The sequence below is a fragment of the Lycium barbarum genome, chromosome 7, assembly GCF_019175385.1.
Source record: "Lycium barbarum isolate Lr01 chromosome 7, ASM1917538v2, whole genome shotgun sequence".
NCBI classification, from domain to species: Eukaryota; Viridiplantae; Streptophyta; class Magnoliopsida; order Solanales; family Solanaceae; genus Lycium; species Lycium barbarum.
The window spans coordinates 123,295,627-123,323,403 of NC_083343.1; the positions used below are offsets into that span (position 1 = coordinate 123,295,627).

The following is a 27,777-nucleotide window of genomic DNA, read 5'->3' on the forward strand; positions in this document are numbered from 1 at the left end:
TTATATTTGTATTATGAAATTTGAGAATTTCTGAAAATTCTTTTACTTTATATTCATACTTTAATGAGCTCATATGTGTTTATTAAGATTAGCACAAGAATGATTTTCAGATAGTTTTAAAAATATTAAATGATGCCATAAAATGTTAAAATAAAGACAATATTATCAGTTAACATCAGGTTATCTTTAAAATATCTTGTTTGGTTAACTAAAATTAATCTTTTAAACACAAAATGAGTTTGAAGTAGGGCGGAATCAGAGTGTCAGCTGCCGATTTGATCGGATTCGGTAGTACTTTGGTCCAAATTCTGTATTTGTCTTAAAAGTTCATTAAATATGTACAAATTATTAACTTAGAACTAAATAACTTAAAAATTTAGGATTCGAAACTCATATATTTCAAATTATGGCTCCGCATTTAATTTGAAGTAAATAATTTCATCAAAATGAAAGTTAAGATATTAAAGGAGTGAAACTAAAGTTTTGCTTTTATATATTGAAAATATATTTATTTGAAGTTTAATTATTACCAACATAAATTATATTTCTTTAATTAAAATATTACTTTTTATATTTGGAGTTAAGCCCGAGCCTCGTAAAACTAGTGAACTAAAGAAACTAACAAATATCAACTCTAAACAATTCAGATTTCTTACTACAACTTTGAATTAATCTTCCAACTGTCAGTTATTGATCCACCTTGTGGCAGGGGTGCAATTAACATTATCTTCAACTCGAACTATATATATAGTTGAAAAAAATTATATACTTGAGACTATATTCACCCAAATGTCACGAATGCATGCAGTAGTAATTCGAACCCTCTAGCATAAATTTCTAGCACAAAAAGAATAAGCTAAGACAACTGACAACCTGCATATATATTTTCATGCCTCTAAGTGAGAGTGCTCACTATAAAATAAATTAAGTGTTTATCCAGAGGCCGATCCAGAAAGTAACATGCTGGTTCACAAGAACCCAATAGTTTTGTTGCATATTCTGTGTATATATCTATAAATGTTTGATTGTGAACCCAATTATTACTGCATATTAACTTCAGGTTACTCTAGGAATCTATGAACTTTAAACTCTGAATCTGCCTCTACGTGTATCTACACCACAATTGTTGGTAGAATGTCAACTAGGAAGTTCTGATGCTTTATCCACTCCCTCGGATCGATAGTGAGCTATGGTATGAGTTGCCTCTTGTAGAGGAACTAGCAAATCACTGTCCATACAATCATACCTGCAAAAAATATAACAAAAATCAAATCTTATGATGGATATTCATTTGGTACATACTGTTGGGCTAAAACAATCAAAATAAACTCTTAACATAGTGTGAGTTTGTTCGCTTTGGGCTATGCTCGCGCAGTTCTCCCCAAAAGACCTCACACCATTTAAAGTATCGAATACCTTATAAGTGATTTCCTTTTCCTTTTCTTTCCAGCTACCAATATAGGATTTTGTTCAGACAAACCTAGCAATCTCCCCCTTCAACTAAGTTTCACATGACCTATCACCATTCATTGGCTAATTTGGAGATTAACTGTGTGTCACCCACATCAACGGAGTTTATAGACACCAAAGTCCTTTGACTTCTTTTTGTGTATGCGTCTTTGAAGCTATAAGTAAAGGTAGCAAACCGGTGCGTAGACGGGCAAAAGCACTAAGCCGGTCCCTACTTCATCTCCATACTCGTCTCGCTGAACTATTTACTCTGGTACCAGTTGTTTGGCTAAAATAACCCAAAAATACTCTAACATGGTGTGACATGTCCGCTTTTGGCCAAACTCTTACAGTTATTCCGACAGAACTAGCACTATTAAGAGTATCCAACCCCTTATAAGTAGATTTTGTTTCTTTTCAACTAATCGTGGGACTTTATGCACACACCCCTAACACATACTACATACATTACTGTCATTTGTCAAAGAATAAACGTGCTTCCTTAACAAGATTGAGTTTCAACAAATAAGTAAACAACTTCTGTAGCATAAGATTATCATATCTAAACTGCATATCTAATTATATATCAGATGTAATGCAAAGCATACTTACAACTTTATGCAGAGGTTGTTAATTACTGTAGAGAGAGTGATGATCTTCATTCTTGTCTCTAAAAGCTTATCTTCAGGATAGTTAACAAATGGCTCTTCCAACAACAATGAAAGCCTTTTAACATTTGCTTCAAGTTGCTGCTGCAGGTTCTCAAAAATGTTCTGCTTTATTTCCCTCTGCTTTGGTTTCATTTCGTTCGCGAACAGCGCCTTACCAAAAAACGTAGAATGCAACTGGATAGGAACACGCGAGAATCCGTCTCGATTGAAGGAGTCTATTAAGTCCATTTTCTGCCCAGCTGAAGTCCTTTGATTGCAATTCCCGTGCTTCAAGTTTCAACAATTTTACTTGTAACTTTCACTTCATATGATTTGCTGCAGCCTTCAATGAATCAAAATCATGAGCTTTATAGTGCTCATAATACTGCGTATAGCACAAGAGATCCTTTTTGTCATCGATCGTTTTCTTTAGCCCTTGTACGTAGCTGCCACAAGTGTCAAATTGTGCATAAATATCATAACGACAAGCAACAGAAAGAGAGAGAGAGAGAGAGAAAGGAGAGTTAATTGGAAGTGTACATATATAAGACACTACTGTTAAAACATAGATAAAGTCTCACCAAAAATGCTGCCCACATCTACATCTTACAAGTTTGCATCCCCCATTCTTCTGCACAGGTGTATGACATTTTGGGCAATGGTTTACATTTTCACTCATTCAAATTACCGTCTTCGAATTGCCCTTGCACTTGCTCATCCAAAGTTCCCACATCAGACAAGAACAAAGTGAGTGCACTTCAGATAAACAGTTAAAGCAGGATTGTACGCCACATGCACATTCAACCTCACAGTAGTCGTCGTCACCCTCAATACGAATTGCATTTCCACAATGAGGAACACTAGGGCACCATTTAACCCTCTTGTTGTCCTCAATATATGACTCTAGCAGAAAACGATCAAATTTCTCTGCCAAAATAGGATCCTTTGCCGCAACGAGATCCCTTATCTTCCCTTCATCACATATTGCGTTGCCCTTGTAGGCCATGCATGTTATTCATTTACTCTGACCCTCATTTATCTTTATAACAAAATGTGTCGTCCAACCTACATAATACAAGCACTAATATTAAGCAACTTGTAGCCTACACCATCATTTGTTCGATCTAGCTAGTGACAAGACCATGAAGTTTAAAGCACCAATCTAGCTCTTTAATTAACTTTTCACGACGTGCTAGTTACAGAAACAAATTCAAAATGTTATTGACGCCGGCCATTACAATTGCATTGAGATCATAAGTTATTTCTTAGTTAGGTAGCTCGAAACGACAATGAGCTTTCCATAGTTATGTACAAACAGAAAAAGTCAACTGTTTGGACAATGAACTACAACCCTTAATGGCCCTACAGCTAGAAGTGGTTGGCCTCCTAAATCGCGGATATCTAGCCCATCTCCTCTTGGACAATGGGAAGCAGACTTACGCGAAAGCCAAACACAAACCGTCCGACCCCCTTCAACATATCGTACCGTTAAATGTATCACTGGGGGATCCTGAATAAGAGGAGTAAATGTATATTGATTTAGTGGGGACAAGACATAAAAGAGATGCTCACAGTCATTGCAAAACCTATGGTCGCAGTCCATTACAGTCGTCTTCTCAGCAGGCAAGGGCATCTTTGAAGCAAATTCGACATGTTATTTCAGCTTCATGAGTGGGCAGATAGGAAGAAGAATGTTCGTCTTTTCTTATTTCCAGTATCACACCAGCTTCTCAACAAGCACCGCGAGGATATTGTCAACATCCTATCGATAATGAATAAGCAAAGTCCGTGCATTATGTTCCTTCAGAGATAGCAAGTCCATCACTCTCTGCACCTCTTCTTTCTGCAAGGTTAATTAAAACTATTGCTTTGAATAGGGAGTAATTAAAATTATATTATCCCTATTTGGAAAAAAGCTAAGTTGCTCACTTCTGCAGGTAAAAGGGACTCCTTCCTGATTACCTGCAAATAGAAAAAATTAAGCATGCTTAAAGAATATAAGAAAATCAAAAGTACATAACAAAATAACAGACTACTTGCTTTACATAACAAACTAGCTAGATTAACACACACAATTCAATAGTGAACTAGCTGACTTCTTATATATATATTTTCCCTGATAAGTAGTTCTATCCTAGGCCTCATACAGTCACTTCGCTAGCAGTATTCAGTACTTCAAAGAACTCATCTTTTAATTTCTTAGAGTAGAAAATTAATGCTCACATTTGGGGTCAGCTATATGTATTCTCATATCAGTCCAATAATATTATTAACAAAAATAGTTTAATTTCTCTAGCATTAGAAGTTCTCTACACTATCTACTAGCATATAAGTCTCTGGCAAGACCAAAGACTCCGATCGAAAATTGGACTTGAAGCAAACACAATGTGCAGTCCCAACTAATCGTGTTCGCCTATATAGATTCTGTTTCGTCCATTTCGCCATATTTTCCCCTAGGTCTACAAAACTCAATGAGATGACTTCTATACATATGATTTTAGGTCTACCTCATTAAGCTTCTAACTCTTTCAGTTAGAACTAAAACATGATATAGCTATAACTACCGCCCAATGGTGTGGCCTAGTAATCAATAAAGTGGGAGGAGAACCATAAGGTCTCAAGATTAGCTTCCCGCAAAAGAGTTTTTTTCCATCTGCTCAACCCTTGGTGGACAGAGCCCAGAGGAACTTGCTACTTGTGCTGTTCGGAGGCAGGACCGGAGCCAGAGACAAGGCTTAATAATCCAGCTAATATGTATAAATTATAAATTTAGAATCTAATAGCTTAAAGGGCTAGAATCATAACCCATAAACTTCAAATCTTGCCTCCGCTACTAGTACAAAGTAGGTGGTGAATTAGTCGAGCTGCGTGCAAGCTGGCTTGACCACCATCGTCATAAAAATAAAACATGATAATTGATATAGTAACCCTGTTCTTTTTTAAAACTAGAAAACAATACTTAATGTTTATCATACCTTGCATGAAGGAGCTTTTCCACAGACTGCATTAGTACTCTCTGCTTCAACTTCTGGATACCCATCAAGTGATTCAACATCATAATCATAATCGTCGTCATTGTATACTTGATTATAGCATTCATCATCACTGCTCTCATACGGACAGTCCTCCATACTGAGTGTTACAACTTTATTTTCAAGAAAGTAAAAAAGTTCATAGAAGACAAATAAAAAGTAATACTCACACCGTCCCCTAATAAGTGTCACCTTAGCCAAAAACACGCATATTAAGAAATTAATAATGTATTGTGAAGTTTACCAAATTATCCCTATATAATAAAACTAAACTACTTTTACCTTTTGATTAGAACATGCACAAAAAGTAAACCTTTTAAAATTAAAAATTCAACAATACCAAATTACTATATGACTTTTCTAATCATTTTTTAGATGTTATTTTATTATCTAAGGTTAAAATTGAAAAAATTAGTTAATTTATGTCTTGAGACACTTATTATGGGACAAAAAAAATTAATTGAGGTGACACTTCTTATTATGGAAAGGAGGGAGTAAGTCAGACGTAAAACTACTACTACTACTAATATTAAATGTTTTTGCTTAAAAACAAAAGAGAATTTGGTGGTCCACAAACCTGGAGACTCAATTTTGCAGCAGTTGCAAATTTAGCTCTTCGAAACAAAAGCTACGTTTCTGATGAAGACCCTGGAAGAGTAGCTTGTGTTTGCCTATATAATTAAAATTAAACAAAATAAATAAATTATATAAGGTAAAATTATGTATACAGAAAAGGAAAATAAATAAAAAAACTCTATAAACCTAAAAAAAGGACTCCTAAAATTGGAAGGAGCAGAAAGTGGTTGAATTGGCCACAAAAATTATTTAATTTTTTTAAAATTATTTTTCACGTTATTTGAAAATTAATGTTTGGCTATGAAGATTCCGATCATACTTCAAATTTGGAAAACATCTTATAATATATACTTACTTTTCACTTTTGAAGTTGTACTTCAAGTAAATTTGAGCATGAATATTATTATAAGGCCCCGTTTGTCCATAGATACAAAAAAAAAAAAAAATCATTTTTTTTGGAATTTTGGAGTTGGAGTTGTGTTTGGCCATAGTTTTTTAAATTGTAGTTTTTGGTGAAATGTAGTTGTAAAAAAATGAAAAAGTGAATTTTTTTAAAAAATAAGTTTTTTGAGTTTTTGGTATTCCGAAATACAACTTGAAGTTGTATTCGGAATTCCCATGGCCAAATGCTGATTCCGGAAAAAAGTGATTTTTTTTTTCGAAATAAAGTGAATAATTTCATTGCATGAAGTATTACTAAACACAATTATAATTATTTTCAATTCCAAATAAAGTAAAAAATATTTAAAATATGGCCAAACGCCTACTTATTAATTACTTGCTCGGCAAAAATGCGAATAATGTGGGGTCATACCATATGGCGCAGACATGTCAAAAATATTTGCTGATGAAGCGGACAAATTTGATCCTTGCTGACCAAGGATTAAAATTTGCTTTTATTTTGCAAAACTTGGAGACCACGTATAATTTAAGGATTGTATTTTCAATTAAAAACACACTAAAGTAGTGAGAAACATTATTGAGCCGACAGAATTATCCAAACCTGGAAGGATTTGAAGTATTTGAAAATGAATACCCCTAAATATACATGGAGATGAAAGGTGAATGATTCCTAGAACTAAAAGGAATTGAAAGTAGTCCAATTAACCAACACCTATATATACACACACACAATTCTTTTTCCAATAAGAACCCAAAATCTGAATTCTTTCCCCTCCTCCTTCTTCATCCCAAGAAGACCTGCTGGTTTACAGAGGCGAATTCAAGATTTGAAATTTATGAATTTTTATCCCAAGTTGATATTTTAATAATAACTGAGTTCACAATCAAGCGTGTCCTCCTGATTTATAAAAGCGGATCAATAATTTGAAGTTTATAGATTTCTACGGTGAACTCAAGTTAATATTTTAATAATATCACAATCAGGGTCCTCCGGATTTATAGAAGTGGATTCAGGATTTGAAGTTTGTAGATTTCTACAGTGAATTCAAGTTAATAACTGAGTTCTTATTCAAATTAAACCTACTGTGGTTTAACAGGTTAAGAGTTGCTATCCTCAAAGAGGAACATATTACATATATGGAGAGGGATAGAAAGAGAAGCAGCAGGGAAGAGCATTCATGTGATGGAAGAATAATAAAAAGAAGTGGACATGAAAGTTCTACAAGGACACCAAGAACATCTCATGGTTTTCACTCCAATACTAGTAGTAGACATAATTATCAGCCTTCTCTATGGGATACTATGGCTCCTTCTCCAACTCCAATTAGGCCATCATATGTAAGATCTTCAACTTCTAGATATCCTGCAAATCGCAATAATTTTAGTACAAAAAATACTATGTATGATGATGGAGAACATAACACAAATTGTTTCTCTGAAATAGGTAGTACATTGCCTAATGAGGATAAGAAAAAGGTAAGTAGGGAAAAATATTGGGAGGATCATCAGCTTTTGAGATCCGGAGTTGTTAGAGGTACTGAGATGCAAATGGAGTTTAATGATGAGGAGGAACGGAAAGTTATTCTTCGTGTTCATGATGCAAAGCCTCCCTTTTTGGATGGGAGAATTATTTTCACTGAGAAAGTTGAGGCACCGATTATGCCAATAAAGGATCCTACGTCGGATATGGCGATAATTTCACGTAAAGGTTCAGCTCTTGTTAGGGAAATACACGAAAAACAAAAGATGCATAAGTCTCGTCAAAGGTTTTGGGAGCTAGCTGGATCGAAACTCGGAGATATCCTTGGTGTAGAGAAGAAGGATGATGCGGATAATGCTGTAGTGGGTGAGGATGGTGAGGTTGATTTTAAGGGAGAAGCCAGATTTTCTCAGCACTTAAGCGATTTTACAAAATCGAAAACACTTTCACAGCAAAGGCAATATCTGCCTATCTTCGCTGTGCGAGATGAGTTATTGCAGGTGGTTCGTGAAAATCAGGTGGTGGTAATTATTGGAGAAACCGGTTCTGGAAAGACAACACAGCTAACACAGTACCTGCATGAAGACGGCTATACAGTTAATAATGGCATCATAGGTTGCACCCAACCGAGGCGAGTGGCAGCAATGAGTGTTGCCAAAAGAGTCAGTGAGGAAATGGAAACTAACATTGGTGATAAAGTTGGATATGCTATTCGTTTCGAAGGCGCTACTGGGCCAAGTACTGTAATCAAGTACATGACTGATGGTGTGCTTTTAAGGGAAACACTTAAAGATCCCGATCTTGAAAAGTATCGTATGATTGTAATGGATGAAGCTCACGAGAGATCACTTAACACCGATGTCCTTTTTGGCATTCTCAAGAAAGTTGTGGCTAGGCGGCGTGATTTTAAGCTTATTGTTACTTCTGCTACTCTCAATGCCGAGAAATTCTCAAACTTCTTTGGGGGTGTACCAATTTTTCACATATCTGGAAGACCCTTTCCAGTTCAAGTATCTTATAGTAAAACCCCATGTGAAGACTATGTCGAAGCTGCAGTTAAGCAAGCCATGACCATCCATATTACTGGTGCACCAGGAGATATACTCATATTCTTGACTGGTCAGGATGAGATTGAAGCAACCTGTTATGCACTTTCAGAGCGCATGGAACAACTTACCTCATCAATAAAGCAACCAGTGCCCAAGCTATTAATTCTTCCTATATACTCTCAATTGCCTGCTGATCTGCAAGCAAAAGTTTTCCAGAAAGCTGAAGATGGGGCTCGCAAATGCATTGTTTCTACTAATATTGCTGAGACATCCTTGACCATCGATGGAATTTTCCACGTTATTGATACAGGTTATGGTAAAATGAAGGTGTACAATCCACGTACAGGCATGGATGCTTTGCAAGTGTTCCCCATTAGTCGAGCTTCCGCGGACCAACGTGCTGGTCGAGCTGGTAGAACTGGCCCAGGGACTTGTTACCGACTTTATACAGAGAATGCATATGAGAATGAGATGCTGCAAAGCCCCGTGCCAGAGATTCAACGGACGAATCTCGCATATGTGGTTTTGCTGCTCAAGTCTCTCAATATTCAGAACTTGTTGGATTTTGATTTTATGGACCCACCTCCTCAGGATAATATCCATAACTCCATGTATCAGTTGTGGGTGCTGGGTGCACTTAACAATGTTGGGGATTTAACTGACCTTGGCCGGAAAATTGTGGAGTTCCCATTGGACCCTCCCCTAGCCAAACTGCTCTTGATGGGGGAACAACTAAAATGCTTAAATGAGGTTCTGACAATTGTTTCTATGCTTTCAGTGCCTTCAGTTTTCTATAGACCTAAGGATAGGGAAGAGGAAAGTGATGCTGCTAGGGAAAAGTTTTTTGTGCCAGAATCTGATCACCTTACATTGCTTAATGTTTACCAACAATGGAAAGCTAATGAATACAAGGGGGACTGGTGTAGTGACCACTTTTTACAGGTAAAAGGTCTGCGCAAGGCCAGGGAAATAAGATCCCAATTGTTGGACTTACTCAAGACACTCAAAATTCCGCTCACCTACTGTGGTCCTGATTGGGATGTTGTGCGGAAAGCAATCTGTTCTGCATACTTCCATAATGCAGCTATGCTGAAGGGGATTGGGGAATACGTTAATTGCAGGAATGGAATGCCTTGTAACCTGCATCCCACAAGTGCTCTCTATGGATCGGGTTACACTCCTGATTATGTGGTTTATCATGAGGTAATCTTGACGACAAAGGAGTACATGCAGTGTGTGACAGCTGTGGAGCCTCAGTGGTTGGCAGAGCTGGGGCCAATGTTTTTCTCCGTGTAAGATTATGATACGTCAATGCTAGAACATAAAAAGAATCCAAAAGAAGAGAAAAAGAAATAATTTTTTTTGAAAACAATATCTAGGATAAGTTCGTTTGTTTAGATTAACTTTTCAGAAAGCTGTTTTGGATAATGTGTTAAATTCTTTAGAAATCTACATTTGATTTGTTGTTGTTCAAGTTATTTTTGATACTTTTTACCATTGAAGAATATTAGAAAAAGATCATTCCATAAATATAACGCTGGATGACATGTTAATAAGTATTTGTTTGTGCTTTTGTTTAGGTCGACAATGAACTTGTATAGTTTAAGAAAAAGGTACAGACCACATTTAAAGATTATATGTTGGATGTTTGTCGAAAGTGTGCAAACAAGTGATTGTTAACCTCTTTCTTGCGTGCTTTTGTTTAGGTCGATGATTAATTTGTAGCTATGAAGAATTTTATGACTATGATTTGAGAGAATATTAGATGAAATTAAGTTGTTGTCTGAGAGTCTGAAAATATAGATTCCTGATTGCATTATATCAATGTTTAGCTGTGTATTATTCACGTATTTAATGTGCTCTTGATACATGTTTGAACAATGCATTGAAAGGGGAGAAGATGTTGGTGTACATTGTACACGTTGAACGACACGATGCTGATAAAGTTGGTGCTTTTGAAGAACATAATCAAGATTGAAGCAGTACATGTTCAATATTGGGTACCACAGGTGGTCGAGGGCTCATTCAGCAGTCAATAGAACTTAATATTCAAATGTGTATTCAGATCTAGACGTCTGAATCTTATTAAAAACAAATGAGGCCTTAGTCTAGACTCTAGAACAAATGCAAATGAACAAGGCTGGAATAAGTTAAACCCCTCCTGTGTCCATGTTCTCAATTCTTACTGGTTTGTTCTGTCTTATGTACATTAACTTGAATCTTCAGTAAACATGATACCATCTCTTCCATGCTTGGACGATTCGATGGTTCTTGAGTCAAGCATCTTAAGCTTAAGCTTGCTACAGGAAATGCTATTTCCAAATCATCATCTTCCCTCATATGTGCTTCAATGAATCCGTCCAGTACAGTTTCAGCATTTTCTCCTTCCATTACTGCAGCTACTGCTACAGAAAGCAGAGTTTCTCCACCTTCCTCTACAATTACAGCATCTTTTCCAGTGACTAATTCCAAAAGTACAACTCCAAAGGCATAAATGTCCATCTTGGAAGTTACTGACCCTGTCTCAAGATACTCGGGCGCCATGTATCCTGTCGTTCCCACAACTTTCCTTGTCGTGCCTGATGTATCCGTTTCTTTAGCAAGACTGAAATTTGCAATCTTTGCTCGTAAGTTGCTGTCTAGGAGAATGTTTCTGCTGTTGATGTTCTTGTGGATGTAGCCTGGGTTGGTAAAGCAGTGAAGATAATGAAGTCCATTAGCTACATCCAATGCAATCTGAATCCTTTTTTTCCAGCTTATGGTATTGCGAGACTTGGTTTTGGTTAGCCATTCTCTGAGAGAGCCATTCTTCATGTATTCAAAGACAAGAAAGAAGCTGCCTTTATGTTCACAATAGCCACAAAGCTTTATTACATTGAAGTGGTTGATCTTATGCAGCATGTTCACTTCCTTAGATATATCCGTGATCGCCTTTTTGACTGCCAAGATTTCCCCTTTTAACACTCCCCGGTATACAGATCCCTTTATCTGGTTCTTGGAGCCAAAGTTTAGCGTAGCATGCTTCAATTCTTTGAACTTGAAAACTTTAGGGACATGATCAATGTTCGCAATCTCAACGAGGATGTCTTCACACGGAACTTCTCTTGTCCTCTTCTTAAAGAAAGCAAGAAGGATGACCCAGAATACCACAAGTAGTAACAGAAAAAAACCTGTTGCTACTCCACTAACTATATAAAGATTCCTCTTTGATTTTCCCCTCGAAAAATTAGCTGCAGGTGGAGGTGAAAAGGACTTAACTGGTTTTGTATAGTTCTGATTTCCGGTATCTAAATTTGATGGTTCAGAAGGCAGTGGAATTAGAATGGTTGTAAAAGGAAACAAAAGAGGATTTTCATTCAAGAATCCATTTGCTTCAACTATGTGCTTTACACTTACATTAAATCTTTTGCTAATTTTAAGGATGTCATCACCAACGTCAATTGAATAAGTCATCAAATACTTTGAGCCTTTTGCACCTTGTTTTGCTGTTGGACAGGCACATCTGAGAGGAACTTGCAACTCAAGACCAGGTCTCAAACTGAACTCATCATAATTATTTCGACGTTCTAGTGTGTTACAGGTTGATAATCCTTGATAAGTACTATTAGCTATCATAAAATATGTTTCAATAGGAGCTGGGATATAGTACATGGTTTTGGCTTGATAATACAAACCTGAACAAGAGCAGTTCACTGGAATTATAACCTCCCTTTCCGGCGTGAAAAAAGTGAGCTTCGTGACATTGTTGATACGGGCGATCTCAGATATGTTTGAAGACATGAGAGCAGCAATTCCAGGGACTGAATTGTAAGGATTCCTAGCCCTGAATATGAGAAATGCCTGGCAAGTGGAATTTCTGCCATTGCAAGAGTAATTTGTTTCATATTTGTTGTTGCAATTCAACACTGAATTTGCTGAGTATTCTTGTTGAGCTTTAGTGCATGAAATTAGAAAATTTAGTGTGCATGAAATTAGAAGCCAATTCATGGTTGTTGTTTTCTTGATTACATGAACATGGAGGAATTGGGCTTGTGGATATATTTTTTGGATTATGTACAAGTATAAACGCGTGAAGCATTATTAAATTTTGTAAATATTATGTCTTATCCGGACTTGATTTGATTCAGAAAATTTGTTTTACCTTAAGAGGAATGTGACAATCCTATCAGAAGACTACAAAGTCAAGTGGGATTATTAAAGAAATCAATGCAGATATGACAATAATTCTTGACTCGACTAAATTGTTAATATTTTATGTTCCCATTCAACGGACATCACAAGAATTGAGTTTATAAATTTTAAATTAGTAGATAGATACAGCCATACAGAGTATAATTACATCCAGTATGTGTGAGTCCAAATAGTGAAAGCAGCATTTGATTTGTATCGATTTATTATCATAATTTGGCTTGCAAGTGAATTTTGATCTAGGATTATGTTGGTTTTAAAGCTTTTCTTACTATCTTGAACTGATACTTTTTATTATTTTCAAGTGGTGCTAGCTCGTTATACATATAAATATTGTTCTCTTAAAAAAACATATTTACAGACACATATATAAGGAATGCAATGCATATATGTGGGACATCAGGAGCGTGCTACTATTGCTCGAACTATGAAAATTGTAAATTTGAGTCAAGTTCGTAGTCGTAGTCACAAGAAAACACTAGATGATATAGTACTCTGTATCCATTAAATTAAAATTCTGAATCCGTCTTTAGAATATGGTATATAGAGAACAACAAAGTTACTAAAAAGGGGGAAAAAGTTAGGAAGGCAAAAGCGAAACCAGAGTAGGAACACATCTATTACTGGTGAGACTGGGTCAAAAAAGAAGCTAAGCATGCTGAACTTCACTGTTTGTGGCTCTAAAATCAACCTATAAGCCATATACATAAAAACAAGAAAAAAGTTATTGATGAGTGATTTGTTTACTAGTCCAGTATGAAGTAATACGCAGAATCTGCATTAAGATTGCCTTCAATTATAAAATACTATAATTTCTTAGGGGTGGTATTTCATAGAAAAAAAAAGTTTTCTTTTTTGCATAAAAAAGAGTTTTGTTTTTAATAAAATACCACACCCCTATTCTAGATCTTGAACTAGTTTGGGACTTCAAAAGGCCCAATCACTTCAAGAAAGTCCACTCACAATTGCAATTCTTGATTGAGTTTCAGAATAGTATAATTACAACAATAGCACACTTCAGTTCCAAAAGTTTGAAACTATGTCTATATAAACTAGTGGGCATTTGGCCCGTGCTAAGTCCGGATCCAAAACTAAGATTAAAAGTTAAATTTGTAATTACTTTTCATTTTTTTGCGGGGATTGCCCTTGTTTTGGGGTGGTCTTTAATTTTCGTCTCTCAAAGTGGTGGTCTTTAATATTTGCCCTTCACTTAGCACCTAGAGGTTCTGGGTTTGAACCCAGACTCAGTAAAAAAAAATATATATATATAGCAAGGCATAAGTTGGGATTCGCAGGGCATAGGTTGAGATTCACACCCCAACTTATGCCTTAAGGCAAACTTTTACCCAAATTAGGCAAACCTCTACCTTAAGGCCTAACTTTTGGGCTTAAGGCAGAGTTTTGCAATTTTTTTATTTTTTTTTGGCTTAAGGCAGATTTTGAAGGCATAAGTTAGGGTTCAACTTATGCCCTGCGAATCCCAACTTATACCTTGCGATTTTTTATTTTTTTTGTATTTTTGAATGAGCGAAGGTTCGAACCCGAAACCAAGGGGCTTTTAGCGAAGGACAAAAATTAAAGACCATTGATTTGAGGGGGAAAAATTAAAGACCACCCCAAGGGCAATCCTGCAAATTGCCCATTACTTTTTATATTTTTCCCGCTTCTTTGTGACATTAAGTTATTGAAAAATTAATTTGATTTTTTCTGCAAAATCTAGCACGGGCCCAAAATCAAGATTAAAAGTTACAATTGTAATTTTTATTTTTTATTTTCCCCCACTCTTTATGACATTGAATTAGTGAAAGATTAGTTCGATATTTTTTTGCAAACTCTTACAAACTCAAGGCTTCCCATATATTTAAATTGCATAAAAATATTTGAAAATTGAATAAAAATTCTTTTTTTATCCTTACTTTAGACCTTTTTTTTTTCCTTCAAAAAAATACATAAGGTCTCTTAATTTTTAACAACATATATCCAATCTAACATTTTCTTTCAAAACAAAAAAATAGTTTAGAGACATCAACTAGATATGCTATATTTATTCTTTTGTTGAGATTTTAATAAAGTTACTTATAAACAAAAATAACTTTCAAATAAAAAAAATTATACTTTACAAATGTTTGTAGATGTTAATTCAATTAAATTATACAAAGTATATTGAAAAGATGAAGAAAATTAATTACTTTTTTTTTTGGTGAACAATTACTTTTCTTAATATAATTAGACTTTCCTTTTACTTTCTAAAAATTTACATGATGAGAAAATGACATTTTTTCCTTTTGATGTCTTAAATGGTACATTATTTTATAAAATGTAAGGTAAAAATGATTGAAAACAATAGAAACCGTCAGTTGTACATTAAAATCTGAAGGACTGTGATATTTTATTTAAATTTTCACAGTTCTGGTATCTAGGTGATTCAACTTTTTGATGTAACAACTTTTAAGTATACTAGATGAGACATGTCCGTGCTAAGCACAGGCCCAATAAGACCTACCAAACTATTGCCAAGTCAGAATGTTGAGAATATTGGATACATAATGTATACATTCCAAGGTTCTCCAACTAAACAATTAATATAGCTATGAGCGAATGGATCATCTCAAGTTTATACATAAAACCTATAACAACGTGGAATGTGGGAAAATCACAAGTCCATTTCATAAATTATTCATTAATATTAAATTCTCCAAGAGCAGCCATTAAAGTTGCCCTTGAATTATTTGACTGCAATAGGTGGATGAAGACATGCTTTAGTAATGGAAATTTCTTCAACTTTTCTTTGGTATACGTGCATCTCGTGCGCCACACGTGCATCTCGTGCGTCCCACGTGCATCTCATGAAATAAACTTAGTTGAAATATGGCGAATACGGTTTCTTGTGCATGAAATGTACACATCGCTGAGTACTAGCTCGCTCCCTTCCAACTCTACTAGAAGAGGTATGATCCTATTTATCTTTCTTCATTGGTGTGATTTTATTTGAGATAACAATGTACAATTGCAGGATCCTTGGAGCTAACAAACAACATAAGAAAACAGCTGAGTCTTGCATTCACACCTTGTTGTATCAAACTACTTTGATTGTCAAATGCAGCAGATCATACCCCCACAATCCAACCCCCCTATAAATACTCACTCCCCTCCTTCACGACCAACACTAATCTACACTTACTTTAACTATTATCTTCTACAATGTCTTATGATCATGCAAGCTCTTCCATTGATGCTGGACTAACAACAAATGGACCATTCCCAAAAGAGTGTTTCTATTGTCATTCTAGACTCAATCCAGCAGAGGATATATATATGTACAAGTACTGTTCATTTTTTTTTTTATATCTTATTATTTGTTCTAAGTAGTGTAATTTTGGCAGGTCACTTGCATTCTGCACGAAAGAATGTCGTGACAAACAAATCGACGTGGACAAAGCGAACAAACGGCCAGACTGCCCCTTTTTGCAGGATAACTAAGCACTTGGTGTTAATAAGAACCTTGTTTCTAGTGTTGTAATAGTAGGAACTTAGCACATTGTGTTGTGCATATCCTAGTTCCTAAAGTTGTAATAGTAGTATTATTGAATGTTGTTTGCAGGTCGGACTACTGGGACTATGTCCAGTAGCAAGACCATTTTTGTGTATGTTTTAAGTTTGGTAATAATAGTTTGGGACTACAGTTTTTACATGTCCTGAGGTATATTGCCTCTTTAATAATCGTATGAAACATCTTAACATAATGGTTTTGTTGCGAAACATCAGGCTTAGGAAGTTCACAGTATCTTTTTACTTGCAGAGCTCACTGGTTGATCTCCGATTGAAGATGTTATATCCCGTATTTTCGAACGTCGGATTATTTGTAAGCTGAGGTGGGGCCCACACGCCGAGATTTTTTTTTTGGAACATCTGAAAAGTCATATGAATCACATATGTAAAGTTAAACACAACTCATGAAGGACCCTTGGGCCAAATCAAAGTGGAAGCCCTCCAAACGAATATTTTTAAGAAAACATTTTCGGGTGATCTGACTTTGAGGGGCAAAAACGGTATTATAAGTTTGGAATTTGGACAAATACCACGAAATAGAAGTTGTAGATAATTGAATTAGCTTTCCAACCATAGGTCGTGGGTTCCCAGGTGACGTCGGTACAAGGAGATATGGACGTTTTAAGGTCGAAAGGTCAGTGGACTAGGCCTAACTCGGGACCAACTGGGTTGGCCCAAAAAAAATGAAGAGAAAAATCAGGCCCAAGTGAGGAGGTGGCCGGCCATGGTCCTTAATAAAGGACCCAAGCCCATTTAAATTAGTCATGTGATTAATAATAAAAGGGGCTAAGTCTTCATTTTCAACCAAGAACATTCTTGAAGCAAAGAACAAAGAGAATAAGAGCAAAGAAAAAAACATGGCATACGGCCATGACCCCCAAATATTAGCTCCTTAAAATCTTCCTCCAAAAATTATTTTCTTGTGGTATTCCCACTAATTCAAGGGTCCTTTACAACTTGGTGTAATTATTTTGGAAGAAAGAGGACTTGTTTCTTCAAATTGACAACTTATTCAAGTGAAGAAGATTAGAGAAGGAGGTAAGAATTCATCCCTTTTTATTGTGTTATGAAGTCTTGTTTGTGTTGTAGTATGTAGAAATGAGTTGAAAGTATGGAAAAAGGGAAGTTTGTAAAGTGGGTATGAAATATAGTATATGGCCGTGGGTGTATATATATGTTGTATATATATGGTGAGTTGAAATTATGTTGTATTCTAGTTGTGGCTATGGTGGAATTCACATTGGAAATGAAAGTTGAATAAATTTGGTTGAAGTTGAAAAAAAAATAGGTGTTTGGCCGTGTGGTATGGTGTTGGTAGGATGGCAATGAATTAAGTTTGTTTAGTATGTTAGTTGTGTTGTAGTAATCCTTGCATGTAAATGAAAGAAAAATGGTGTAAGTTTGCATTGAAATGGAATGTAGAAGCTTATGTCGTTTTAGTATGATTTTATGTCATTATGAAAATTAAGTTGCTAAGGTACAAATTATGATGATTGTTAATGAACTTGCAGGATGGAAACATGTTATGAATATGTTTGTTAAAGATTAGAAGCTTTGGAGGAATTATGACTTTGGTGGAAAGTTTGTATATTTTGTATATCTTGTGAATATTTTGTGGAAATGATATGAAATGCTTCCAAATTATATTGTGATGGTCTAGATTAATGATGAATATGAAAACATTGAGTTTGGTTTGGAAATGGGAAGTCGGAATGGAAGTTATTACATTATGTTGGAAAGAAGACTAGTTGTGTTATATAGTGATTATTGTTGTTGTTGATGTTGTTGTTGGGTTGTTGTTGATTGTTTTGGCCGAGTTAAATTCTCGGGGAGGCTGTATGTATAGGGGAGATGCTGCCCAAATTTCTGTAGGCAAATATGAATAAGGATTGAATACTTAAAGACTTGAAATTGAGAATTGGTAAATGTGACCAATTGCAGATTTTGGGCGAAACGGGAAGTGAATTTGGAAAGGCGTAAGGAGCGTATAAGGTATGTAAATCTATCCCGATTCTTCTTTTGGCATGTCCTAGGTATACTAGGATCGGATTTGAGCCCCGGAATATATTCTGTCCATCGGAATCCGCGTTTGAAATTGTCACTTTTTCATTCAATAGAATTGAACCCTTTAGGTATGCTTTGTTGGAAGAATTAGGCAAACTTTCACAAATTGTTTAGAAAGTTATGAAATGTCCCTAGTACCTCTATAGGTGACCCCATAAGCTTAAAATACGTAATTTGAGCCCACCGCTTTGTTTGTCTGAGGTGGGCCCACTATTTCCGATTTTACCCTTTTGTATTTATGACTTGTTTTCGGGCGGCTTTAAAGGAAATGTTTTAAATACTAAGTAAAAGTCGTTTTTAATACTCCATTAAGTCTTATAAATTGTTTTGGATCTTGGAAACGATCTCAGAAAGACTATGCCTCCGTAACCCACTATGACATCCGAAACTCACTTACTATGATTCCGTCCGATTTCATTGCTCTGATTTGTCATTCGATATGCCTCATTGAGTCTCTGGAAGTATACATGGTATTTTATTGCATTTAGTTTCTCACTACTCCATTCGTGGATGCCTCAATGTTTCCCACACTGAGCCCGGGCCAGGATATGTTCTCAAGCGTCTTCCACTGCATTGTTCGCCGTGCCTCGATGTGAAGGGGCAAGTATATATGTACATGGGTTGTGGAGTATGCTGTGCCATGTACACTATTCTGACATGATATGATATGATCTGATATGGCCATTTCATATGTTATGCTATGTTACGGGGTTATTCCCCTTTTCTGATCCTTATGTGTTGTGGCACCAGCGTCGGGGGGTGGCCACGTTCTGTCTGCCGAGTCCCTTGGCAGGGGCCGGATATCATATGGCATATGTTTCTGTACTCACTCTTCATGTTTTGAAAATATGCATTTGATACTCTGGACATCTCACTCGCATTTTCGTACGTCCTGTTTCGGTTATGATTTTGTTCCGTGATGGGACCAGGTATGACATACGTTTTCTGCAAATACTATTTATGCTTTATGATCATCATCTTTGCTAATCTGGATATTCCGTTCATTTTCTGTATCTTCTGCTTCGATTATGACTTTGTTTACTACGTTCTGTGCTTTACATACTCAGTACATATTTCGTACTGACCCCCTTTGTTCGGGGGGCTGCGTTTTCATGCCGCGCAGGTACTGACGACAGATTCGCTGACCCGCCTGCCTAGGACATCTATTATCTATTTTGGAGCGCTCTTTTGTCCAGAGCCTATACCTTGGTACAGTCTGCTGCTGTTGTATATATATATATATGCTATTCAGGGGTACTACGGGGCCCTGTCCCGTCTTATGATTCTGTTATGTTCTGTAGAGGTCTGTAGACATGCATGTGGGTTCTGTATATGTTTTGGGTTGTTATGATCTGTGATGGCCTTATCGGCTTCCACGTACAAAATATGTTCATCTGTGATATTTAGTAGCACCAACTAACTTTCATATTGATACCTACTGCGAATATGCTGGTTTGGGGTATTGGGTACGTTTGGGTGTCCAGCACGGACACTAGTCGCGGCCTACGAGGTTGGGTCGTGACAGAAGAACTAGTACAAATATGTTATACCAACACTCGTATGTCAGAGAAACTTGTCTTTGCAAGTCCTTCAGACATATTGTGCTCATAATAATACTTTATTTTAGTCTCCAAAACACGTGCATCTTATGCGTCCCACATGCATCCCATGAAATAAACTTAGTTGAAATATGGCCAGTGCGATTTCTCATGCATGAAATGTTCACATCGCTGAATACTAGCTCACTCCTTTCCAACTCTACTAGAAGAGGTATAATCATATTTATCTTTCTTCATTGGTGTGATTTTATTTGAGATGACAATGTACAATTGCAGGATTCTTGGAGTTAACAAACAACATAAGAAAACAGCTAAGTCTTGCAATCACACCTTGTTGTATTAAACTACTTTGATTGTCAAATGCCGCAGATCATACCCCCACAATCCAACCCCTCTATAAATACTGTCTCACTCCTCTCCTTCACTACCAACACTAATCTACACTTACTTTAACTATTATCTTCTACAATGTCTTCTGATCATGCAAGCTCTTCCATTGATGTTGGATTAACAGCAAATGGACCATTCACAAAAGAGTGTTTCTATTGCCATTCTAGACTCAATCCAGCAGTGGATATATTTATGTACAACTACTGTTCACTTATTTTTATATAGAGAAAAGACATGTTTTAACCCCTGAACTTGGCACGAAAACTCACTTTAGCAACTAAACTTAACTTCTATTTATTTACCCCCCTTAACAACTTACGTTTCAATTGTTTTCCACCCCAAATGCTGACGTGGCAAAAAAAAAATTAAGAGAGTGAAAAACAAAAAAAGTGGACCCGCTCATATATATATATATATTATAAATTAAAAAATAAAATAAAGGTTATACAATTAAAAAATAAAATAAACATTATACAATTAAAAAATAAAATAAAAATAAAAACCATCACCATCTTCTTCACAATCCCCCTCCCACTCCACAACCCCACCCACCATCTTCTTCCCACTCCACAGCCCCCCCCCCCCCCCCCCCCCACCTATTTTTTTTTCCACTCCACAGCCCCATCCCCGTCACAGCCCCCCAGCTGCTTCTGCCCCCGCCACAACCCCCCCCCCCCCCTCAAGCTGCTTCTTCTTCTTTTTTTTCACAAATCCCTCTCTCTCTATATTCTCGTCATTCTTTTTCTTTTCATTTTCACCATTTTTTGATTTCTTGATTTTGATTTTGATTTTCTTTCAAAAATAAAGTTATAGAAGAAATGGGTTTGCTAATAATGGTGGTAGAAGAAATGGGTTTGCTAGAAATGGTGGTGGTTGTGGATGTGGGTTAAAGATAGTAGTGGTGATTTTTTTTCTTTTAAGGAATTTGATGAAATTTGGTGGGGAGCAGTGTTTTAAAAGGCGAAGGCGTAAGGCGGGGCGTTTTACGTCTGCCTCAGTGAGGCGTAAGCCCCGAGGCACGGGGCGTAAGCCCCATGGGGTTTTAATTTTTAATATTTTATAAAATAATATAATTATAATCAATACTTTTAAATAGGTGAAATAGCGTAAAAAATGAAGAAAACTATAAATAAGTGATATATATATATATATATATATATATATATATATATATATATATATATATATATATATAAAAGTTCACGTGACGATGGGGCCCAAAGAGCACCGGCTGAACTCAAGAGATATATATATATGCTCCACCACAAAAAAAATAATAATTAGAACAATATATTATACGTCTATATATATATATATATATATATATATATGCTCTACCCCCACAAAAAAAACTAATTAGAACAATCTATTATACGCTACTTACAAGTACAAGTGACTGCTCGTTACTTTTTTGAGATAGTAGAAGACAAGATAAATAGTTGGAAAAGAACATATATTAGGCATTCTAGCAATAAAAAAAAGTCTTGACTTTTAAATTTAATATTTCAGTTCCTTTTTAAAACATTTGAGTAATTACATGTTGACTTTTGAGAATTTGGGCATTATACTAAGGACTTATTTAACAAATTTCGTTTTAGTTTGAAAAAAAATTCTGGGCTTACGCCCTAAACGCCCGGGCGTACGCCCCAAACGCCCGGGCGTACGCCCCAAACGCCCAGGCGTACGCCCCGAATTGCTGGGCGTACGCCTTTCGATACTTTCGCCTCCCACCATAGCCTCGGGGCAATTTAGGTACGCCTCGCATCGAGGCTCGCCCCGAAAACGCCTTTTAAAACACTGGTGGGGAGATAATGGTGGTGGTGGTGGGTGTGGGTTAAAGATGATGGTGATGATTTTTTTTAAGGGCAGTTCGTCCAATTTTTTGCGGCGGCGGCGGCGTCTGCGGCGGTGGCGGTAGCAGCGGCGTAGTGGTTGATAAAAGTAGGGTGAGGATGAGGAGAAAGAAGAAGAAAGATGTCACCCTCGCATATCAGCCACGGGGCGTAGAACTGGAACTTGGATCGTACTCTGCACTCAACAAAAGTGCAGCAAGAGTAGTATCAGTACAACACTTGTACCGGTAAGCATCATAGGCCGACAATAATTAGATAAAGCATGAAGAAGTTGAAACCAACAAGTAGCACATAGAGCAAACAGGTATGGTCACGTATCATATACAAGTAAAGTGTAAAGGAATCATGAAATCAACCAAGACAGATATAATTCACCACGTGATCAGTCAAATATATGAGTGGATGAATGCAATGCAATGCAATAGTCACCTCTCTCACTCCACTCTCGTACACACATGCTAAGGGCAGTGCCTCAACGCCATGACCCATGGGAGACCCGCGAAGTCCATGTACCACTCGTGCTCTCCGGCAGAAACCTCGGAGGCTATTAATCACTCTCAATCTCCGGCAAAGACCTCGGAGTCTCTCTGTCACCCTCCATCTCCGGCAAAGACTTCGGAGTCTCTCAATCACTCTCCTCACCAATCATCACAACAATAATATGGAAAGCATGCCATGTATGATATCAGTCTCAACAATATCACCAATATAGATCAACAAGTACAAGTCATATTACTGTCCACTGTTCAATTATCAACATTACCATTCCTTTTCATGTGATGAGTGAACTAGTATGTGACGGAAATACAAACAAGTGATAATCACAAAAATAACACATTTGGCGACAAGCCCACATAACAGCTGACAAATCAACCTAATTGGAATTCACCTCCACTTCATGCCCGAAGGCCTATCATGCTATCCCCGTCACTTTCTACAACTACATATGATTCTCTAATCAGAGTCTAACTAAAGTAGACCGTAACCTACCTCGATGTCGAGCGAGTGTCACGAACAATTAAACCAATGCCTTCCCTTCGCGTAGAGCCTCTAAACGATCAAAATCTATAAAGTATGCGATCTACGTTAGAATACGAGTCTAAGGACACCCATATTGCTATATTTATATTCGAAACCCAAAAACACACCCCAAAAAGTGGCCTTGGGCCCACAAGGGCAAGATTGGAATTTTATTGAAAAATAATTTCACCCATTATCTAAGGATCATATATTTTTAAAATTGGTCAATTTCATCCATAAATAGACTATCAAATCATTAATTCCCCTTTCTTAGGACTAGGACTCGAAACCTTTAATTACTCCAATTTCTTAACTTTCCACCATTTAAATACCATGGATTTGGAAATACACATATAATCCAATACACCTAATATTAAAATATACAGACCCTATATATAAGAATTGAAATTGGAACACGAAAAACATAAAAAGAAGTTTTATAATAGCAAATTACAATTCGTGCAGTGTCCTTGTAAAAGGAAGAAAAACGTATGAACCAATTTCTATGCAATTTTTCACTCCTTACTGCCAACTAGTGGTTCAAGTAATTATTACCCTACCTTTAGTCCTCAATTAAATTGATCACTGTAAAAGTCCTCTTCACAAACCAATATTATAATAAGCAAATTATGTGGCACTTTCCAAAGCTTGAAGAAAACTGAAAATTGCTACAGTGCATACAAGAAAAGCAACGTGTGACACCATCATCATTACTTCAACAGTATGAACCCACTACTATCATTAATCCTTATCAATTGTTACTACCCAAAGCATTTCCAAAAGGACCAATAAGGCATTTACATGGTTGGAATAAAATAAAATAACAATAAAGAACGTGACCATTGTTTACAGATGTTGATTTTCTTTAATCTACTCCATTCGGGCTTTACATTTAATAATGAGTTCTAGCAAATCCTTATCTAACAAGAATACAAGAACCAATAATATATAGACTAAGTACACTTTTACCTTAAGCTTAAATTGAAGAGTGCTTCACTGTCGGCGCATCCAAAGCCTCAGTCACTCCCTTCGAATAAATGTTATTTCCCCAGAGCCAAGAGATCTTTTACCCTAATATATCTCGTATCCTCCTACTATGTGGGCTAGGAATAAATGGGCCTGGCCCAGTTTTCTCTTATAAAATTATTCAGATTACTTAATCACCCACTAACCTGTAAAAGTATAAATTAGGCTTACCAACCACTTATTTAATTCTCCAACTCATACCTTATATGTGTACAAATAATATTCTTATGAATAAAATACTCATACGCATTAAATAGACAAATTCTAAAATTTACTCGTCAATTATATAACCATCCCACCTATCCTTGCAAGTCAAGAATACCATTTAAAACTACGAAAAGGGTATTTCAACGAAAAAGAGTTCAAAAGTGCTAAACGAACAAACGGGTCGTTACAATAATAATCGTATGAAACATCTTAACATAACGGTTTTTTTTTGGTTAACATCAGGCCTAGGAAGTTCCCATTATCTTTTTACTTGCAGAGCTCACTGGTTGTGTCACGACCCGACTAGGGGCCGCGACGGACACCCGGGGATAACCACCGAGCACCGCTCATTATACTGCCCACTATACTCATTATACTCTTCTTTATCAAATTCATATACAATTCATGCTAGAAATCGTACTTTTATAAACATAAGCCCTTAGGCTATCAAAATAGTAGTATGCATATACGTAAAAACTGTGAGACCATACTACCCACACTGCGTACCTACGAGCCTCTACTGAAGTACTATACATATAGGCGGAACAAGACTCCGTCATGCCCAAAATATACATAGATATACACAACAGAATAACCATAAGCACCTCCGAACAATGGAGTGCTCTCAATCAGCTGACAGCTACTAAGAATCTGGATCAAGCTCACCTCCCTGTCTACCTGTGGGCATGAACACAGCGTTCGAAGAAAATGGACGTCAGTACGAATATTGTACTGAGTATGAGAGGCATAAACAGTAACAATATATCAATGAAATATGAAGGCATCAATGAGATAAGGAGGCATCAAGAAAGAGCAATCTGTATTGGCTATCAAGTATAACTGAAATAATGCATGCTGACTTACTCATAATCATTATCATGTCATGTATCTATACATATATAAGCTGCCCGTCCATATAGGTACGGTGTGATAATCATAGCCTGCGTCCAGGCCTCCCGCGTCCGGGGTATAAGCTGCCCACTATAGTGGTGTGCACATCTACGTGCCTGCCCGGCCGACTATAGCGCGGCGCGGTGTGAGAAAATACATACATATATATAAAGCATGCATAAGAGCCCAATCAAAAGCCATAACTATATCGGAATGACGTAAGGTCGGTAGCTTCTGACGTCATTATGGAACATTCATTGACATCCTGCCTCACCTTGAAGGAATTAGCATAGAAGGTGAGTGTAAGCAATAAATAGCATCATTAACATCATAGGATCATCACAACATGAGTATTGGGATTTCTATACTTTACTCATTACCTTGTGTGGCTAATTAGGGACATAGACTCATATTTCTTAAGGAAACTCATGGATAAAAAGAGAGTCAAGCTATAAGATTCATGCCATAGAAAGAAAGGACTAGCCTCACATACCTTGAACTCTATCTAATGTCCAACATCTACTTCTCGAGCTCACAGGTCTAAAATTAAGATAACATAGGTGTCAGTTAGATTATCCACATCACTTACTAATCAATCCAAGTACGAATGAAACTTAACAAAATTCGGGCAGCATTTTCCCTGTAAACTTAACAATCCTCGAAATTCCAACTTAGCCAAACATCAATAAAAATACCGACAAAAACAATACCAACAATTTCATATCAAACTAGAATTAAATCCATTCTTAAATTACTTCCAAAACAGCCCAATATTCATTCGGATGTCAATACTTGTATACACTTCTTTATTTCCGTATATCCATAGTATAACAATAACAACAACTACAACGAATCCAACAATAATAATACCAATCCTAATTCCAACAATAATAATACCAATCTTAATTCCAACAATAATTCATTTAATTCACCATAGTTAAGTTGATATAACTATTACGCACAAACAAAACAACACCAACAATATCATATAGGATTTCCCATTATTAGTTCGTATTTCTCATTCCACAATTTAGCTATGAACTGGAAGAACTTTAAATATATCTAGTAGAGGAGAATCCTTACCTTATTTGCCAAGAACTCCTCTTCTTCCTCCATATTTCACTTGAAGAAATCACTGATTTACTATTACCCGGAGATTATCGACGTGGGTATAATCTCTATGTTGTTCCTTGTACTTTTCCTCTGTGGTTCAGCTAAAAGACTTGATCTCTTTCTTTAAAAAATTCTACGTTCCTATCCTTTCAAGAAAATATAGAATCTGAAGTCTTTCTCACAATTGAAGAATGATTTATGAAAAGAGTAATATATAATTTCCTTTGTAAATTATGGGGACCACCCCTTATCCCACACTTCCAAAAACGTGCCACTTCACCCTTGCATGCTCTTAAATAATAGATGTAGGATGATAATCATATTGTTTCCTCACATGCAGCCACGTAAAAGCTCATTCACCTAAGCACTTATCTACCTATCCACTTTAATTAATTACTTTGTTAAAATATCCTTTAGTCGTATATAATTAGAACAAGTCATGTAGCAATATTGCACAAATATTGTACACGTTTTCTTGTTTTGAATCTGAATGAAATGAAAACTTAACTCCTTTCATCATTCCTTCACCGTGGGGCCCAACTACCTTTTCCATGTGTTATTACCTTGGAAACTCATCCGAATGCTTCCACTTATACATGTCAATGAGTCATATTTTCTTTTACTTTATATAAATGGAAAGTGGGCCAATTTAGCACTTAATATAATTGCAACACACAGCCACCAAATTGTATATAAAAGAGTCATTTCTTCCCCTTGCATAAACGTGCCACGTGGAAATTCATGGATTTGTCCACTAATAATCTAGTTAATCCCTTTTGTCTTTCACTATCCAACAGAATGATGAATTATACACCAAAAGATGGATATGTTTTCATTTAGTGGACTGTGGGAACCACATGCTAATTAATCTATAATGCCACCACCAACTCATACATTATTAGTCACACGTTTCTTTTCCCCTTGTGTTTTACAGGTAAGTTTTATTTGGCCACCCACTATCATAAGATGCCACTACACATTTTAATACACATAATCTCATCCCAAAAGCTATGCCAACAGATTTTATACATGGCATTAGTCATCTAATTCTTACTTGACATGGACCCACGTGTCCATGTTAAATATAATAGTTATCCACTTAATCTTTAATTAATTCCTTTTTCCTTTCCACTACAATCCAACCTTTAATTACTTACCCACACAATTAATTTCCTGATCTCAACTCACTTAAATAAGGAATTATCCTTCACACACTTTCTTATCACTTGTTCAGAATTACATCAATACTTATAACCTCGAATTTAATCTTGTCCTTGAA

General features: G+C 36.3%; 2 protein-coding genes, 1 long non-coding RNA gene and 1 pseudogene across 3 annotated transcripts; 1 reads left to right on the forward strand and 3 right to left on the reverse strand.

Annotated features, from left to right (window-relative positions):
* Positions 1-1,137: 1,137 nt before the first annotated feature.
* Positions 1,138-5,230, reverse strand: LOC132602555 (probable E3 ubiquitin-protein ligase ARI2; annotated as a pseudogene).
* Positions 5,231-6,703: 1,473 nt separating this feature from the next.
* On the forward strand, positions 6,704-10,135 carry LOC132604119 (pre-mRNA-splicing factor ATP-dependent RNA helicase DEAH7-like). The gene has a single exon (XM_060317465.1). It carries the CDS (start codon positions 7,247-7,249, stop codon positions 9,932-9,934), a length of 2,688 nt encoding a protein of 895 aa, XP_060173448.1. The 5' UTR covers positions 6,704-7,246; the 3' UTR covers positions 9,935-10,135.
* Positions 10,136-10,639: 504 nt separating this feature from the next.
* On the reverse strand, positions 10,640-12,630 carry LOC132604118 (protein LYK5-like). The gene has a single exon (XM_060317464.1). The coding sequence runs from the start codon at positions 12,623-12,625 to the stop codon at positions 10,814-10,816; it is 1,812 nt and encodes a 603-aa protein (XP_060173447.1). The 5' UTR covers positions 12,626-12,630; the 3' UTR covers positions 10,640-10,813.
* A 12,149-nt stretch (positions 12,631-24,779) lies between these two features.
* Positions 24,780-26,743, reverse strand: LOC132602556 (uncharacterized). Its single transcript, XR_009567823.1, has 3 exons — positions 26,469-26,743; positions 25,879-25,925; positions 24,780-25,172 (listed from the first exon to the last, which is right to left on the reverse strand). It is a non-coding gene; the product is annotated as an uncharacterized LOC132602556 (long non-coding RNA).
* Positions 26,744-27,777: the final 1,034 nt, after the last annotated feature.